Source organism: Heloderma suspectum, chromosome 2 (assembly GCF_057233095.1).
Source record: "Heloderma suspectum isolate Gila_16-S chromosome 2, 16-S_ref, whole genome shotgun sequence".
Taxonomy (NCBI): Eukaryota; Metazoa; Chordata; class Lepidosauria; order Squamata; family Helodermatidae; genus Heloderma; species Heloderma suspectum.
In genome coordinates this window covers 185,611,646-185,630,705 of record NC_139459.1, presented here as the reverse complement: position 1 = coordinate 185,630,705, position 19,060 = coordinate 185,611,646, and the positions used below count along the sequence as shown (strand labels likewise).

The 19,060-nt window shown below is 43.8% G+C and overlaps 1 protein-coding gene and 1 long non-coding RNA gene across 2 annotated transcripts; one reads left to right on the top strand and one right to left on the bottom strand.

Annotated features, from left to right (window-relative positions):
• Positions 1-712: 712 nt before the first annotated feature.
• Positions 713-6,127, bottom strand: LOC146353548 (uncharacterized). Its single transcript, XR_014787394.1, has 3 exons — positions 5,924-6,127; positions 4,928-5,082; positions 713-1,307 (listed from the first exon to the last, which is right to left on the bottom strand). It is a non-coding gene; the product is annotated as an uncharacterized LOC146353548 (long non-coding RNA).
• A 328-nt stretch (positions 6,128-6,455) lies between these two features.
• On the top strand, positions 6,456-14,528 carry LOC146353547 (homeobox protein Hox-B1-like). The gene is made up of 2 exons (XM_084832290.1): positions 6,456-7,000; positions 13,465-14,528. The coding sequence occupies exons 1-2, from the start codon at positions 6,520-6,522 to the stop codon at positions 13,809-13,811; spliced, it is 828 nt and encodes a 275-aa protein (XP_084688416.1). The 5' UTR covers positions 6,456-6,519; the 3' UTR covers positions 13,812-14,528.
• Positions 14,529-19,060: the final 4,532 nt, after the last annotated feature.

Here is a 19,060-nt window from a genome sequence, read left to right as displayed (position 1 = left end):
TGGATGTGGAAATTCCAGGTTTATTGTTGCATAATGTACAAAAGGAGCCTTTGCTGCTGCTGTTTGGAAAGACCCACAAGTATGTGATTAAAAACCATCTATCACATCTATGCGTATTCAGATATCTTAGATGTAGCTGCTTCAGATATATATTTTTATTGTTGTTGTTGTTGTTGTATTCTCCTCAGATTATATGAAAATGTTATCTGTGCCAGCTCAGGAACCTGTGTGTTTTGCCCAAGGCAAGAGACAGATGAGAGTTATAGCCAGCCTTTGCGTTTTCAGAAATGGAGATAAGCCATTGCTTCTCTAATCCGAAATGCATTGCAAGGTGTAATTTGATACCTGCCAGATGTGCCACTGACTAATTCATTCAGACTGCAAATCTCCACTTTTGAGACTGGGTCTATCTGAACTGCAGACTTCATGGCCACAATATCTGGCCAGTTTGGATTTTTCTGTTTCTTCCCCCATCCACTGCTTTCTCTGCCAACTAGATTGATGAAACGTTCTGGGGAACCTGAAAGCTTGCACATGCTCGTCGAATTTTGGTTGCTCCTAATAAAGATATTGCCCAACTGTGTATTTTAGATTTTTTTTTCTCATGGCTATCTTTGTTTTTGATTCTAACAAACGTTCTCATCCCTCTTTTTCCTTCTCTTGCCCTCTCCTCTGCACACATGCCAAAGAATAAGCCAGATTCCAGTTTGTTATAAAAATGTATTTATTTAGGCTGTATCCTATATGCACTTACCTCAGAGTAAGCCCCACTGAACACAGTGAGATTAATCGATAGGACTGGACTGTGTGAATATATTTAAACCCTACTATTTTAGAACATAACCCTCACAAGGCAGCCTACAATCTATCCCGTGGCAAAAAGTTATAAACAAAACAGTAAAAGTAACCACTAAAACGAAAATCCACCCTTGATCTGCATTAGAAAAGGAGAGAACAGATTCACAGCAGTGCCTGATAAGCGGTGGGTCTAGGAATATAGCTCCTTCTGTCCCCATAATGCCTTCTGTCCTTAAACAAAAGAATGGTGCCGCTACTTGCTTCCAGTTGCTTTTGCCCAAAGTCATCATCCAGGGGATGCGTGTGTGCGAGAACGCAGGTGTGTTGGCAAAGAATAGGCCTATCATCTCTGATTGTATTTACAGAAGGCAAAAGACTGGAGCACATGTTGGCTTATTTTTTTATTGGTAAATTTGCCACCAGGTCTCTCTTTCTCTTCCTCTTCTGCAGGCGTTCCAGGTTCAATCTGCATCCAGATTTTGGCTGGCAGGCAAAGAGGAAAAGAGCTGCTGGATGAATTAAAGAGACAGAATTCTGTAAGTATTAATCAAGATCTTCGCTCCCCCTCCCCAACACACGCGTGCGCGTGTGTGTGCACGCACACACACACACACAGAGAAAGAGAGAGAAATAGAGAGAGCGCACTTAGCTCTTCAGAAAATAAACAGATGGGAAATAGGATACCTCAACCAAATCAGCTGAAAGGTGGGGATAACTAAAACTTAATGGATTCCACCAGCAGAAGAGTTTTTGTTTTTTGTTTTTAAACTTAAAATCAATCCTAGGACACAGGGTTTCAGTATTTTATTAGACTCCCCAGTGGCCAGGAAACGTTTAGACATGAGAATAGCTTTAAGAGTTGGGTGTGAATGTCCCAAATCTTGTTCAAGGACCAAAAAGCCCCTTGTCAAAGTTAGAAATCCATCTTTTCTGCTAAAGTATGAAACATTTGCCAACGTGGGTGGTCACTGTTAAGAGGCTGGCCCCAGTTATTCCCATTTTACAGCCAGAAGAATTAAGGCTGAGTGGCAAGTTCATGGCTGAAGAGTGACCTGAACATGTATTTCCTAGACTAAATTTAACACTATCCACCGGTTGACACTTGAGCTTTTTCTTAAAAAAAAACCAAAAAAAACAGAAAGACTACAATAGAATAACAGTGCAGAACCTCACATTGAATTTTGGAGCTGGAGGGGGCATTTTATGACCACCTAAACTTCAGGCTCATTCACACATGTATGTTCAAAACCCATGAGAGCAATATCAATTTATGATTCTGGGCCCATCAAAGCTCAAAAACCACAGATATCATTCCAACTCCTATCACTCCAATGCAACACTTTTCAATGGAGATAGCATGCTGAGAGTCATTGAGTAGGACATCTTTGTTATATTTTACACACATATGACAATGAGCCTTAGGATGAATGGCTGTCTCTCTCTTTCAAGCAAGGATGGGGAAGCCTGTGGCCTTCCAGATGTTCTTGGACTAAAGCTCCCATCATCCCTAGCCACTGGCCATGCTGGCTGGGGCTGATGGGAGTTGAAATTCCCCACCCCTGCTCTAAAGTGAGGCGGGGAGCATTGTGGCCAAAATATCATCAGGAGTTTATAATATATCCTGCAGTTGACTGGCTTACATTGTTAATCAACTATTCCTCCACCCACAAAGGTCTCCTTTGTCCCCACAGTGAACCCATGATGAAATTGTCCCACTTTGAACTCTTTTCTCACAATATGGCCACCCTACAAAAAGTGCTTGAAATTGAACAGTCTTGATGTGCAGCAGCTGCTCCACATGATGAATCTTTCCTATATACACACAAAGTCATCATATGGTTAGGAAGGGCCTGTGACTCAGTGGCAGAGCACCTGCTTTGCATGCAGAAGGTCCCAGGTTCAATCCCCGGTATCTCCAGGTAGGGTTAGGAAAAAAACCCTGCTTGAAACCCTGGAGAGCCACTACCAGTCATTGTCAACAGTACCACGCTAGTTTGACCAATGATCTGACTCGGTATAAAGCAGCTTCCTATGTTCTTATGGATCTGTATAGTACTTCTAGGCCACCACCCAAAATACATGTTGGGGGCTTGCAGTAGGGTGGAGACAGAGTACACCATGGGAGTCCAACCACATGGTGAGCTGGTGCAGTAAATGGACTTGTCATATGGAACATCCAACACGAAAAGCTCGTTCACACATGTGCACATCACTTGATTTCTCATCAAAGCTGAATGGCCTCCCTGAATTCACTCCCCTGAAATGTACTGGGTCAGAGATCAAAGTTCTGTCTTTTATGGTGCATTCACAAATGCATCACTTTATGCCAAAGTGAAGAACATGCGAACTAGCTCACAGTTCCAGTGGCTTCCAACAGTACCCACATCTTAAGGTTAGGATGTGTTCACACATGCGTGTTCTTGCAACATCAAGTGATAACCTGCATGTGTGAAATTGGACAGACAGATCCACAGACAGATTTCACATCACCTTCCATAAAAAAGGGGGGGGAACCCATCCTTTTCATAAGAGGAAATTCACACATTGAGCTGTGAGTCAGCAAATTACATCATCCAGTGAATGTGTGAACCAGCCCTAAAGTTGCAGTGGATGGAGCATTCACTAATGAATGATGGGGCTTTATAGCAGATTTTGGAATGGGGAAATTATTTATGCAGAAAGCTCTACCTCTTATTCAAATCTTCACCAAGGTTGGCCGTAGAATCCCTGTCCAAATGTCTGGAGACGGTGAGTGGCTGGATGGGGAGGAATAAGCTGAAGCTGAACCCTGACAAGACTGAGGTACTTTTGGTGGGAGACAAGAGGAGGTTGGGGGATGTTGACCTGGTGTTGAATGGGGTACGGCTACCCTTGAAAGACCAGGTCCGCAGCCTGGGGGTCATTTTGGACTCCCAGCTGTCCATGGAGGCTCAGGTGTCAGCTGTGAGCCGGACAGCACTGTATCAACTCCATCTGATACGGCGGCTGCGCCCCTTCCTTCCCGACCATCTGCTCCCATCGGTAGTACATGCCCTGGTCTCCTCTCATTTAGACTTCTGTAATGCGCTTTATGTGGGGCTACCCTTGAAGATGGTTTGGAAACTGCAGCTGGTACAGTTGTTTTCCAGGCCAAATTCAAGGTGTTGGTTTTGACCTTTAAATCCCTATATGGTTCCGGCCCAGCCTATCTTAAGGAGGGCCTCCAGCAGCACCAGACAGGCCGCTTAACAAGATCAGCCTCGGATGGCCTTCTCTCTGTCCCATCAGCAAGGACAGCTAGACTGGTGGGGACGAGGGAGAGGGCCTTTTCTGTGGTGGCCCCCACTCTGTGGAACTCCCTCCCTAGGGAACTCCGTCATGCCCCCTCTTTAATGAGATTCCGTTGTGCATTAAAAACGTTGTTGTTCAGGCAGGTATTTGGGGTGGGTTAGGGTATTTTAGAAAATGTTTTATTGTAGAATTTTATTGTTTTAAACTGTTTTATTGTATGTTGTACATCGCCCAGAGTGGCTGGGTGACCAGCCAGATGGGCGATTAATAAATTTAATAATAAATAAATAAATCCCTGAAAGTGAGGTACATTTGTGTGTAAGAATTCCTTTGAATGTTTAAATTCACTGTGATTGGGGAAAGCTGACGGCTGGTTCATATGTGCATGTGTATCACTAGATGACTTACTCGATACATTTGATAACTTGCAGTTGAATGTGTAAACTGCCCCCATTAAATAACACTACATTTGGGGTGATATAAAGCCTGTGTCTTTGATGTTCCATCTGTGATGGCTTTTTAAAATGCTCACACATGCAAGGGGTCACTTGATATTGCAGTTAAAAATGCATGTGTGAATAGGGCCACACACACCTAGGCACATGTTTCTCCAGATCTTTAGACATTTCTTCCCCTCCCTCCTTCCCCCACAACCTTGCCAATAAAAAAAGATGTACATGAGTTGGTTTTGAGCAAGCGTGGTATCTGTTCATTTGATATTAACAAATTGAAATGAATTATTTTTAATGCCAATTAACTTGTAACCATCACTTATTAATAGTAATTTAGATTAATACTTCTTGGAAGTAGGAATGGTTGTCTCTGGGAAACGTGCCTGGAATACAGAGGGTAGGAATACCTTTGACTTTGAAGTGACAATTATTGGTATTTATGTTATTATTGTTGTATATTGCTTGATCGTGAGGGTGTCGTTGTTTTGTTGTTGCTGCTGCTGTTTTCAGTTGTAAGGTGCATTGTTTCTACAGATGTTTGTTGCTCTCTGAAGATTCCTATCTAAACAATAACAGTATTACATTCAAGAGACTTTTTAGCCCCTCCCCCATTGCCTTATCACCCTGCCACTGAATGTAGCCATCCATTAGATACATTTAAATCTCTCTCTCTCTCTCTTTCTCTGACACACACACACACACACACACACTTATAGCTTTACATTTGCAATCCTCCACAGATTCCACCTCAAAAAGCATGCAATCACTCAAACATCAATTAGAAATATCCTACCAGGTCACCTTTTATGAAAATTTGACAATCCAAAACCAAAAACATACCCACTAGGAGGTGGTTTTTATTGCAACTGTGTGTGTGTATTCTATTGTTATTTTTTTACTACTGCTACTATTACTATTAGTAGCAACCTGGCCTTGTTCCATTCTAATCAGTCTTGATGGTTTTTAAAAGTTCCTGTTCTTAGGCAATCCATTTATATAAAAGCTTTTCTTCTTTTTTGCAGAAGGGGTGTGATTGTGTTTCATGGTGCTCCCCCCCCCCAACACACACACTTTTGAGGGATGTCACAAAGTTTGTGGTCTTCTCTTACTTTCCCTCCTCACCCCCATTTCTCCCCCAACACACACACACACACACAGAGAGAGAGAGAGAGAGATGTACAAGCCTTGTGCATCCATTTTCATTGCAAAAGTAATTGCAAACTTCATCAGCTAAATTAAGATGAAAGGTGTATTATGGCTAGATACTTAATGGCACCGAGATTTACTTTCAGATGGGAGGGGAGCTGAGGGGGGAGGCAGAGAAGGGGAATAGGAGGGGTACTTCTGGAGGAGAAAATCAGATCCTAAGATGCAGCAGGCAGAATAAAAATGGACTGACTCACCTTTAGCTTCCCAATAGGTATTCCAGCAGTATTTGGGGGAAGGGATGCGAGGGGGGGGGGGGCTGTGTCCATTTCTCGCAGCCCAGAAAGAGATCAGTTGCAAAAGAACCTCTTCCCTCTCATCCCTCTTGTGTGTTTGCCCAGAGAGAGAATGAAAGTTACAAATTGCTGCCATTAGCTCATCAAACAGTGCTTTTTTTCCCCTCCTCCCCAGTGAACCTTGGCCATTGGCCAAGCTCCCGTCACGTGGGTCTCTACCCCCCCCCCCCGCCAAATGTCTCGAATTTCAGCCGGCTTGCTTTCTCAACACCCGCACCCCTCCGCTTCTCGCCCCCGCCTCCTTGGGAAAAGGTGGGGGGAATGCCCAATTTGACATGGTGAAAGCAGGGCCAAGGTGTGTGTGTGTGTGGGGGGGGGGGAGTAGGGAACGCTGAGCGGGGCAGCCAAGCCATGAAGTCAGGACGAGGGAACATCGTCCTCTTTTAGAGCTAGAGTGTGGGGCAGGGGGCAGCGGCCAGTTTGCAGGGACACTCTCTGGAGGGCAGCCGGAGAGGCAGGACAGCCGAAGCTGCTGCGCGGGGGGCAGAGGCTACACGATGGGAGGGAATCTCCATGGGGGATCTCCTGCCCACCCCCAGCGCCTTTCCCAAGCCCGCCAGCCCCATCCCTCTCGCGGCTCTCCCCCATCTCATTATCCCTTCGCTGGGCCCAGGCCGCTTAGCTGCAGATCATCCGGAGTTACTTTCCCTACCTCAAGCTGCCATCCAAACTACCTCGCTCCCTGCCCACCTAGTTATGGGGACAATGACTTCGCCGCCGCCGCCGCCGCCTCCTCCTCTCCTCCTTCCTCCTTCTCCGCGTACCCCACTTGTTTCCCCGGACAACCCAAAGGCTTTGGAGTTCGGCTGATGGACCATCCGTACTCAGGTAGCCTAGATGATCTCCTAGCTGAGCCCGACAGCCTGGGGAGCTCTTTGTTAGCCCAAGGAGAGAGAAGGGGCCAGCCTCAGGAGGTTTACGGTGCCGCGGAAACTTTTGAATGGATGAAAGTTAAGAGGAACCCGCCCAGAAGAACAGGTGAGTGCTGGAAGCAGGCCCCGTTGGATCTCATTGGACGAGTAGCTCGCGCGCGCATGCATGCACGCACCATCACTGGATACTCCAGGTACCACAAATAGGTAATAGAAGCTCATCTATCACGCAGGGATGTCTATATCATCGGAGGTCTTATTTCTAAGCACCTCACGTTCGGAATTCTAATAACTTATTCTTACTGCTAATACGACCGAGCATCATGAGAGCATAAGGATTTGGGGAGAGCCATTCTTAAATTTAAAATAAACAGCATTTTAAAATTATTATTATTATTATTATTATTATTATTATTTTGTTCTTAAAGCGAAAGTCTTACCATTCTTAAAATAATGGCGTTAAGAGAATTTTTCCTTCAGATTACCCATACAGAGAATAAGATTTAGCTATTAATACTATATTCAGGATGGGTTCTATCAAACAATCATTTGGCTGGGCATTGATCGTCTGGAAAATCATGAAAACGTCGGGGATTAATTACTTCAACATTATATTTATAGTTTCGATATATTTATATCTCCATCTTTTGTTGAGAATGCCGTAATTTGTGCGTGGGAGGGAGTGTATGGGGCGTGGGAGGCAGAAAACGAGTTGACGGATGGGAAAAATATTGTTTACCTTCATTAGAAAAAAAACTAAAACTTGGTTAAAGTCCCTCAGAGTAGCGGGGGGGGGGGCTGTTTTGTTTTTGCTTTTACCTTGGATTCAAATGCGATCTAACCTCCTTTATCAGACACAAAAAATATTGGGAGAATATGCCATTCAGACTTTATCAGAAATGAAACACACACACACACACGCACACACTTTTTGCTTTTTACCCACCTTGCAACAAAACTGGCCCAGTAAAAAGCCATCGCCTCCACACTATGTCTGGCAAACATTTTAAACGCACAAAGTAAGTGAAAACGATGTTCTCAAGAGGTGATGGCATTCTAGAATCTTCAGACACGGCTGTTGCCAGCGAAAAATGTGGCTGTGACATATTAAGAGTATGTCTTCATATATGTGAGTAAACATAGATTTATGTTTATAGTTTAGTCAACGCTGATGGATGCTATATCATCATTATTATTATTATTATTATTAGGAGGGGAAGTGGGAAAAAAATTCCTGAAAGTTTGCTGAACTTATTAAAAACAGGGGGGGTCCAAAACACAATCTCTCAAGCTCTGTGTATTTCTTATCTATAGGACCACTTCGGTCTGAAACGTTCTAAAAGCAGGACAAATTCAAGGATGGAAGGAGAAAGATCCTTTTCTTTCATACAACTGTTATTCCAGACGGGATTCTGGAGGGTTGAGATGTGGGTGTTGTTCTTATTTCTTCCCTTCCTAGACCATTTTACACTTTCTGCAATGATGTTGACTTTGGGGAGGCGGGGGGGGGGGACAATATAGCTCCGTGCCCCCATGGGAGAGGACTGAAGCGGAGAAATTGAAACAAAATTCAGCAGACCTCGGCAGGTCCAGTTAGGCAGCGTCGCCTCTTTGGGAGCAGTCTCCTCAAGAGTAGGACTCTTCTCTAAAACAGAATCAGTTAAGGCCTTGAACGGGAAAAGGTTGCAAGATTAAGGAATCATTAACCCAACTGGACAATACGCGAACCATCCAAGCGGACGCGCGCTCGCTCACACATACATTCCGACCTGGCAGCTTCTAGCATTCTCCGCAAACTAAAGTTCCCGAACTCCAGATCTGAGAGCAACTGGACACTTTGATAAACAGGCCTGTCGCGGTCATCTCTCGATCCCTTGTGTCTTACATATAAGGGAAGCAATTGAGATCCGTTGAAATCTGAGAGAGAGTTGGGCTGTAGATTCCATTGCAATCAAATCTGTCCGAAAATGTTTCAGTAGATGATCTCCTTAATGATGTCTATCGTGTACACACAGACACATAAAATATTAGAAACCTTTTCTTTCCCGAAATATCTTTTTTCCCTTCCGTTTCATCCTGTAAAATTTATTCTGGACGAATAGGTATAGTTTTGTGTCTTGAAACGATGGGGGGGGGGGGTGGAATCCGGCGTATTTTCCCCATGTTATTTTATTTTATTTTGCCATCGTAGAATTCAGTTGCTTTGCGATTGGTTGATGAGGTTTTGTTTGTTTACTTGTTTGCTTTTATTTTGAAACAAATTCCTAACTCTGGGGTTTTGGGTTCGTTTTGTTTTTCATGTCCCAAACCACCTCGAGAAAATGAAAGTAATTATGGACATTTTCAAAATCTTATTTGGAGGGGGGGGGAATGAAGTAAAGGGTTTTGTTTTTTTTAAAGAGAGAGAATGGAAACTAATTCATGGGAGACATCGACTGCTTTTCTTTACCGGTGCCCTTTACTGAAACATACAAATTATTTTCAATAACAGTGTAATGATGCACTGGACAGTCCGGACTGTCTGAGGCTGCAATCCTATATGCACACTTACTTGGGAGTAAGTCCCATAGAACTCAGTGGGTTTTACCTATGAGTAATCATCTACGGGATTGCACTATTATTTCGTCGAAGTTTGGAAAAGAGGAGGTGCCAGTTCTTTGCGTTTTCAAACTTGTCAAACTTTGAGATGCATTTTCTACTGGGGGTGGGATGGGAGTCCTATATCTATAGGTTTGTAGAAGATCTTGGGTGGAAAATAGTTCCTCTCTTCTGATCTCAACCTTGAAAATAGGATCTCCATGTTCAAGGGAAGGAACACATCCTCCGTTCCAAGAAACTGGGATCATGTGTTGAGTGTGTATAGTATATGCACTTTCAGTATCAAGTTTTTAACATCAACCTTTTTGTTCCGTTTAACTATCTCATCACTTCTCCCAAAGAAAAGGAGAGAGGATCAAAAGCTATTGAAAAGGAGAGGTGATATCTATCTATCTATCTATCTATCTATCTATCTATCTATTTATCATCACCATGTATGTATATGTACACCAGCACACACATACGCTGAGACTAGATCCAAAAAACTGGTGGCATATACCTTTATAGTGCCAGCATGTACACCACATGCACCTTAATTTGTTTTAATGGGATTATTATAACACTTGGTACACATTCTGTTGTTTTCAAGCCTGGGAAAAATAAGCCATGCTAGGGAGATTTTCTAAGTGGTGAATGGAAACAATAAAGAGTTTAAAAAAAAATGCAGGGGGAGGTTAATTATGTCTTTATAGGTTAGGTTTTGCAAAGATAACAACCCTTATTTTGGGATGGCATCGTGGTCTGAGAAATGTATGCAACTGAAGGGGGGAAATTAAAGATAGGAACTAACGATAAAAGCACAAATTGAAGGAGTCCAATTGTATTCCATCCCCGTCATTTAGAAAAGCATTTGAGACAGAATGGGCAGGTGGAGGGGGGGTTTTGTGTGTTTGTTTAATTTCAAAGTGAAGGTAAAATAATAATAAAAAAACCCAGCTCTTTAAACATCACCCACATCTCTCAAGGTTCTGTCCTGTTCAAGCAAGTTCGCCCTGTCAAATCTTGGTGAGTGCTTGTGTTTTTCCTTGTTCGATCCAAGGCGGCAGCCCTCAGCTGAAGTTTGGCTCCCAGAATTATATTCCCCCTGGAGGAAAAGGCAGATTGAGTTTTGGTTTTAAAACAATACAATGTAAAACGTGTTGAAAGTTTAGGGGCTTCCTCTGGAGTTGGGTAGGAATGGGGAAAGGGATGATGGGAATGAATTATGATTATGACTCTAGGAGTGTTAATGGCTCCTGGCAGGGCAGTGATCCTGGTGTGTAGGAAGCAAGACAGGTAGCCAAAAAATAAATAAGAAATCATTCAACTTTTCACACACACACACACACACACACACACACACACACCATTACTCAGTGGTTTCCAGAGGGGGAGCCCATTGTTGCAGCAAAAACAACAAAGAGTCTTGTGGCACCTGAAAGAATGACACTTTTATTATGGCACAAGCTGTCGTGGACCAGAATGTGCTTCATCAGATGCAACTCCATCATGCCTTCAGGGCAGGACTTTGGGGCAGGGGTTCAGGGCCCACTCATCCGAATAAGCAGGAGAGCCCCCAAATACAGCAGGGCTGGCTAGCTGCATGCACCAATGCATCACGCCAAGCTCCATTCTGCTCAAGACACTCTCAAACTCCACATGAGCTGAAGCAGAAGGGCATTTTGAACAATCTTCTGCCTCCACATGTTCTAACAGGAGACTGGTTATTTGTATACTGAAAGATAAATACTCAGTGGAGGCTGGGGCTCCGATTTCGGTGGGGTTGTAACCCATTTGGGTTTCAGTCAGAACCAGCTAGAACTCTAAAGGAGCTATTCAAGGTGCTGAACCTATTTGGGGGATATAGTCCAGCACTTTGGATAGCTCATGTTCTGGTTGGTTCTGACTGAAACCCAGAATGGGTTACAGCCCCACCGAAATCAGAGCCCCCAGCCCCCGTATACTTATACTTTCCTTTGGGGTCTGAAAGATTCTGCTCTGTTCTGAAAATGGTTTTGCACACCACCGTGCACTGACTGCATCACTTTAGCATATTTCCCCCTAAACACACACACACATAAAGAAGTTTTTTATGGAATATGGCATGGGGCACAGGGAAAAAAACTGAGGCAGACTGAAAGGTCATTGATGATGGAAAAGGCAAGGGGATAACTTTACATATTACCTTTGAGGTCCATATCTGAGATGTTCCAAGGGTATCCTGGAAAAAAAAGAAATGTATGTAAAAATGTTTATTATTCTAATTATAATTATTGTTAATGCTGCAAAGACATACCTCAGAAATCTATGACTGGCTGCAGCTTCAAGATGATGATACAATGGAAAACCTGGGTTTGCCTCTATGGTAATGTGTGAAATACACCACAGAAAGGGGGTGGGTAGGGTAACCTCACTACAAGCTGAGGGGGTGGAGATTTGTATATCCAAGTCAGCTTCCCACCTTATAGCTCAGGTGTAGGTAATCTGGTGCCCTACAGATGGGTTGAGCTACACATCCCATCATCCCTAGCCAGCATGAGATTATAGTCAGGGATTGTGGGAGCTGTAGTTCAAAACATCTGGATGGTGCTGGGTTGTCTACCCCTTATAGCTGATTCCTAATCTTCACCTATAGATGGTTCACGCAAGCAAAGACACCATTTGTTCTTTGTTACCTGATCGCTATAGTCAACTCTCAGCTGAACCACTTCAACTGACTGCCCTGAAATGTGCAATGTTTGAGGTGATGTGACCATTCTGTCTGGGCAGGTTGATCCGTGATGGCTCAATCTCCCACGCAGATCATTGCTGGCTGCATGAAGTTATGAACTTATATGTGTAAAGCAGGGGATAGGCTCCAAGCAACTCATTCTTTTTCTCTCTCTTTTTTCAAAAGAAAAAGTGAGAGTTAGGCCAGAGAGAGGCCACAATGGCCTGGCACATCCTGAATTTTGGGGCCCCCACTGAAGTTGCCTGCATAAATCTGTGTTGTATGTGCATGTGTGTGTGTGTGTGTGTGTGTGTGTGTGTGTATATATATATATATATATATATATATATATATAATATGATATATATCAGGGGCAGGGAACCTCAGGCCCTGGAGTCAAAACCAGCCCCCTGCGGTTCCCCACAGGGCCATGCTCCCTTCCCCCAGCCCCAACCCCTTCCCCCAGCTACCTATTGTTGGGTGGCTTCCTGGCTTGTGTGCAGTTTTTTTTCCCAGTCTAAAAGGTCAAAATGCCTGTCCTTCGTTACTGGCTGCAAGACGTTTGAGCTACAGAGGGCTGCCATTTTGGCCCCGCCCCTTTTCCCTTTGGCTCTGCCCACCACTGGAATGCAGCCCCCGAGGGGTTCTCCAAAATTGAATTTGGCCCTTGGGCTGAAAGAGGTTCAACACCTTTGTGTGTGTGAGAGAGAAAGGGGGTGGGCATGATAGATCTAGATATCTATAGATATAGATATGTAGATATAGAGATATATAGTGAATTAAACCAGATTGCCTGGTTTGGGCTGCCATTTTGCCTAAGGGAAGAAAAACGGCTGAGGAGACTTTGCATAATCTACATGGGTTTTCCCAGTTAGCTCTGGAGGTGCACCGGGAGCCTGTGAGAACATTTGTTTCCCTGCTACTGGTTTGAACATCTCCAATTATGTCTTTAAGGGATGACTACCCGTGCAGACCTGCCCACTGAGCAAGTTGTCCCAATTATTAGTCATTGAAAATAAAGCTTCCTGTGCTGCACACTCTTCAGGAGGCACAGGTGTTCAAAGCAACAGCTATTTAAAAAGGAGATCTTATTATGCATCCGGGCTGATGATGAGTAACTGGCTGGACTGAATCTTTGGGCGTGGGGGGAAATTGATTTCCTTTTTTGGATCTGAAAATGAGCCGGGTAAAAAGGGATAGTGAAAAGAGGGAGGGAGGGATACTGCTGCCACAAAGCCTGAAGCATGGTTGGAGTGATGCTCCCCTCTCTTCTTCATCCTTAGCAAAATGGCATGGCACCACAGGGGAAATGTCCCCCTCCTCCTCTCCCAGAGCCAGCTTTAGCACCAAGCAGCTGACAGAGCTGGAGAAGGAGTTCCACTTCAACAGGTACCTGAGCCGAGCCCGTCGGGTGGAGATTGCCTCGGCCTTGCACCTCAACGAAGCCCAGGTGAAGATCTGGTTCCAGAACCGTAGGATGAAGCAGAAGAAAAGAGAGAGGGAGGGCCCTCTGTGGGGAGCCAGGGCTGGCTGCAGTGGGCGGGGGTCCTCCTCTTCAGAGAAATCCGACTTCGCCTCACCACCATCCTGCCCAAGCAGGAGCAATGAGGACACCACTACCCCGCTTTGACCAGAGAGGCATTCGCTGAGCCTCTTTGCATTCTTCTCTAGCGAGACTCCAGAAGTTCCTAGAAGGGGCATCTTAAGGGATCTTTCTAGAGAGGAAAGGTAGGTATCGGACCCAGCTGAGCTCAAGAAAATGTCAAATTCCACATCAGGCTGTCCCTTGAAATTCAGCATGGGTGTGTGTATGCGGGGATGTGGATGTCTCTTTTTTATTGGAATGGCCTGGTGGGAATCCAAAGCACTGGTGTAGTCTGGTGTTCAGATATATGGAAGGGTTCTTTGCATTGGGTTCCACCAACAGGCAGCCACACAGAGAACCCAGGAACTGTGTTAACAAGGATTTCCAGTAGCAGAAGTTCTGGACATACACAATCACACTCCTCCATCACCATCTCTGTCTCTTCTCCCACTTTCTCCTGTCAAGTTATCACTATCCACATTTCAATTATCCAACAGCCCAATCCTATGTATTTCTATTCAGAAAGAAGTCAGTGGGAAGTAGGCTGTGATCCTATACCTACCTTAACTGGGAGTAAGCCCCTTGAACTCAGTAGGACTTACTGTTGAGTAGACATGCATAAGATTGTTCTTGTATTCCCAGTTCACTTAGCTGTGGGTCCCATTGAACTCAACAGGACTTTCTTCTGAGTAGATGTGCATAAGATTCCACTGTCAGAGTACTGTCATGGGATCTTCTTAATAAAATGGATTCTTCATTGTCAGCTCTGTTTTATATATCTAGATACCCAATGTCATCAAGTGTCTTCTGTACAGTTCAATCAGTATCATACCTCATACTGCATTTCAATGATACTTGACCACTACTCCCTGTTATGCAGCTCTCTTGGATCAGAAGGCATACTTTCCTAGGGGAACACAAGTGGGAGAGTGCTCTTGCACGCATGTCCTGCTTGTGGGCTTCCCATTGGGGCATCTGGTTGGCCACTGTGGGAACAGAGTGTTGGACTACAGCGGCCTTTGATCTGATCCAACATGGCTCTGTTTATGTTCTTATGGAAGTTTGTGCTTTGATTTGTTTCTATAAACGGTTTTCATCAGTTCGTTTAGTAACTTAACTGTTGATATATTTTGTAGCTGCACATCATCAAATATTTAAGGCGTGTCTTTGTAGGAACATCTCGTGCACATCCAGCTAACAGCACAGTGTTGATCACATTGGTTTGATTTGCAACAGGCCCATGAATTTGCACTTTCATGGATTTGGAGCCTTTAGGCAGCCATTACAGGAGTTTTGTAATAGGCCCCATATGTCACATCTTGGGAGTAACCTAGAAGCAAAGCTCTTTTTTGCTTCTGTTGTTGTATTGATTTCCCGATCACCATCCCAAAGGTCTCTGTGACTCACCAGTATGTCTCAACCCACCATTTGGGAATCAGCAATACACACCTACCTCTAAGCAGGAAGATATTCCTTCCTACAATGAAAGTCCATTACAATACATAGTAAAGTCTCCTATGTGGTTTCTTGGGTAAGTCAATGTCAACTGATTGACGTAAAGGGTAAATGAAGTTATTTGGCCAAATCAGTGCATGCTTTTCTCCATCTTCTACTTGTGCTTTCCTAGTATAAAACAACTTCAACCCCACCCCCGAGAGAGAGAGAGAGAGAGAGAGAGAGAGAGAAGGGAAAAGAGACATTCACAGTATGTTTTCAAAATACAAACAACCACGATAGTTGTCCTATAAACAGCACTGGTAGCACTAACAGTAGTCGTTGCATTAGGAATGAGGAGTGCTGTCGTGACGTTTTTGGGAAAAAAAAGTTTTGTGAGTGAGCTCTGGCTTAATTTGTCTTAGTACTGAATATCAGGGATGGGAGAGAAATTTGCACCTAATTTTGCACTTTTGAACTGAAAATTATCCTTTGAAATTCGCACTTTGTTGAATTTTGCAACAAAGTTCTCCAAGCCAAGAAATGCATACAGAAATTCATATATTAGGTAAAATAACATTCAAAATTATATTCAAATGAATACAATATAATGCTTGCAAAAAAAGATGTATACTAAACAAAACTGCATACAAAAAAGCATGTATTGGGAGAAATACGCACACAAATCCTTATGAATTTTCATGCAAACTTTAAAAGTTTGGGACAAACCAAACTTAAGATTGGAAAAATGAGAAACAGAGAAACTGAAATGGACAGATTTGTCCATCCCTAATATCAGTGTTGTTATCACAGTAACCTGCCCATCCACTGGGCAGATGGGTTATTTGTTCCAGGTGCTGGCCGGCCCGATCCTTCACGGAATATCCAGCAGCCAGCTAACTTGGAGAAGTTGCAGGTTGCCCTCTTCTTGGGGTTTAAATGTTCAAGTTCTTTGTTGTTTCACCGATAAATCATAAAGCATAAAAACAATCCAATGACAGATATAAGAATTTTACAAATGTGCCTTTGGAGATCATTTCCTACTTTTTTGTGCAGAGAACCTGTCTGGTTTATTGTTTCAAAGCAGGAGAATGAGATGGAAGGAGAAGCAACATGTTATCAAAGCTGCTGTTTACAGCAAGCTGATATCAAAGCCAAGCCACCCAGCATGAGGGTTGGCAGGGCCTTTTGAGGATTGGACTATGAAACATTGGCACAGTCCTCTGCGAACAATTTCCAAGATAGCCCTATTGAAAGTAAGGGATGCATGCTGCTGTCATTGCCATTCAGTTTAATTGGGTGAGAGGACTGTATCAAAGAAACAGTTCTACTGTAGAGCCATTTCTGTATATGCAAAGTGTACCAAAGTAATTTCAACTGAAGGGGGGGGGGACCCACAATCAACTGGTTGTTTACTTTTGCTTGAATCCAAAGCCCCACATGTGCATCACAGCTCCTTATGCATGCATACTTTTCAACAGGCTGGGAAGTTCCTCATGTGGAAAACAATGCTCACAGAACAGCACTGTCCAGCGATATGTTGTGTGCATGCACATATGAACCTGCCTCGTGATTAGTCATGAAACAGGAAGAGGGAACCACTATAGCAAGTCAGAAATATATATTGTGCAAATAACGTGCTTGAGAACACAAGGACGCTTTTCAAGTAACCAAAAGATAATAACTAATGAAGTACAATTCAAAGGATACACATGTGGGCTCAGAATCTCAAGACTCTTGAAAAGAAAGTCCAAGAATTACAGGTACTCTGTTTTAGGAATACTGACTTATTTTGGGGAATCTTCATCAAGAACACATGTGGATGCAAAGCTTCAGCAATCCATATGACAAAGAGCAAGGGCAGGGGACCTGTGGCTCTCTAGATATTGCTGGGCTACAACTCCCATAATCCCTTATCATTGACCATATTGGCTGGGGCTTATGGGAATCGCAATCCCAACAGCATTTGGGGGCCACAGCTTCCCTCTGCCCCTCCAACATACAAGGACAATGAGGTCCTGCAGCTTCCTAGTGCTGGCTGAGCTGAATCGTGTGTGTGTGTGTGTGTGTGTGTGTGTGTGTGTGAGAGAGAGAGAGAGAGAGAGAGAGAGAGAGAGAGAGAGAGAGCAAGCTAGTAGTTCACAGAGATCTTAAAATCCTTTTTAGCTGGAGTTGCTGGGGACAGAACATGGGGCTCTCAGAATGCAATGCACAGCTGAGCTGAGTTATCCCCCCTTCCCTGTTGATATCGTCCAGGCTTCCTGTGCCCTGAATGGAATGTGGGCTCAGGGCTTATGCTATCATTCTGAAGACCAGAATGCACCAGGTCTCCACCAGAAAGAAAACATTCTGCATTCTCATAAGCTTGTAGAAGTTACAAAAGCTATTACAAAATGTCTACCTCTCATTTCCCTGGACTATCAGAAGAATGATACGGGTTTATTGTGTATTTATTATTTGTGTGCCTTTGTTTGTTTCTGATTTGTGTAAAGAAATGGAGTGGGGGGGAATACAAAGAAATTAAAATCTTGCTTTGATCAGTAGTACTCTTTCTCTCAGCATTGTTTATTTATTACACTTATACCTTCTCTCTTCTTCTGAGGAGCTCAGTGCAGCTTACAGATAGTTCCAAGAAACTTATGCAACACTTCCTTAGCTTCAGGAGCAGAGCTACAACATGTATCTTTAAACCGAGGCAGGCAACTTTGGGAGCTGTGGACACATTTGGCAATTTGAGAAACTGTCCTGGGCACCACCACAAAATGGCTGCCCTGGAAGGCATGGTAAAGGACAAGTAACCTGCCAGATGACTGAGGTAGGTGAGGAAGAGGTGGCGTCTGAGCCCCAACACACTAAATAACTCCTTTGAACCCACAGGTTTCAGCACCAGCAGAAACCTATTTCACAGCAATCACAGTTAACAGAAAGAAAACGTGTCATGTATTTATTTTTAAGTGGGAGGGGTAGGGCATCTTACCTGGTGTCATGAAAGGTATCCGGGGTGCACTGGCACCATGCTGTCCACCCCTGCTGTAGACCATTAAAATACAGACTGTAGACTGGGAAGATGAATACTGGGAGTCAAACTGGCTGGTAGTACAACTGGGCCAGGTAAAGTATGAATGCAAAGACTACAATCCACAAAACATTTACTCTTTAAGTGTTCCCTTGATGTCAAGGAAATTATTCAAGAGCAAGTGGTTTGTGGTTTACTTTCTAGCCATTATAAAACTGTTGCTGTGTTGTTGATCTCAGCTAAGGAGGGATGAATGGGGGGGTTTAAAACAAAAGCAACCCCTGTTTAATCTAATTCATCGTCTAAAAGGCATTATTTGAGGGGGAAATTGACTGAATGGTTAACATTTGATCTTTTATTGGTCCTCTGAGCAGTTGGGTATATCCACACCAGAAATAAAAATCAGAACCAAGAGAAACCTGCATGACTGAATCCAAAATGAATATTGCAAATTAAGCCATGTCATGTGAAAGTCTGCTTACTTTGCTTCCAAGGATCAGGCTTTCAGGGGGTTTGGATTTGCGGGTAGGAGCTGGCCACTGGCAATGGACAGAGAGGAAGAAGGGTGAAGAAAGGAAGGAAGCCAGGATAAAAATGCATTGGGTGCTTTTCTGGAATTGCAATTGCTACTATGCTGTTCCACTGGAATTCTGAGATCAGTAATGATGGGCTGTTGATAGAACATCTTCATTGTTTGCCAGCAGTCACTCCCTGTCCATACCAGAAGGGCATGCAGAATGCCCAGTTTGGGGAAGGAACAGGGAAGAATAGTTTCCAAAGAATGGGAAACTGCTCAAAAAACTATAAAGTACAATTCCTAACCTTTCAACCCCCACCCAATCTG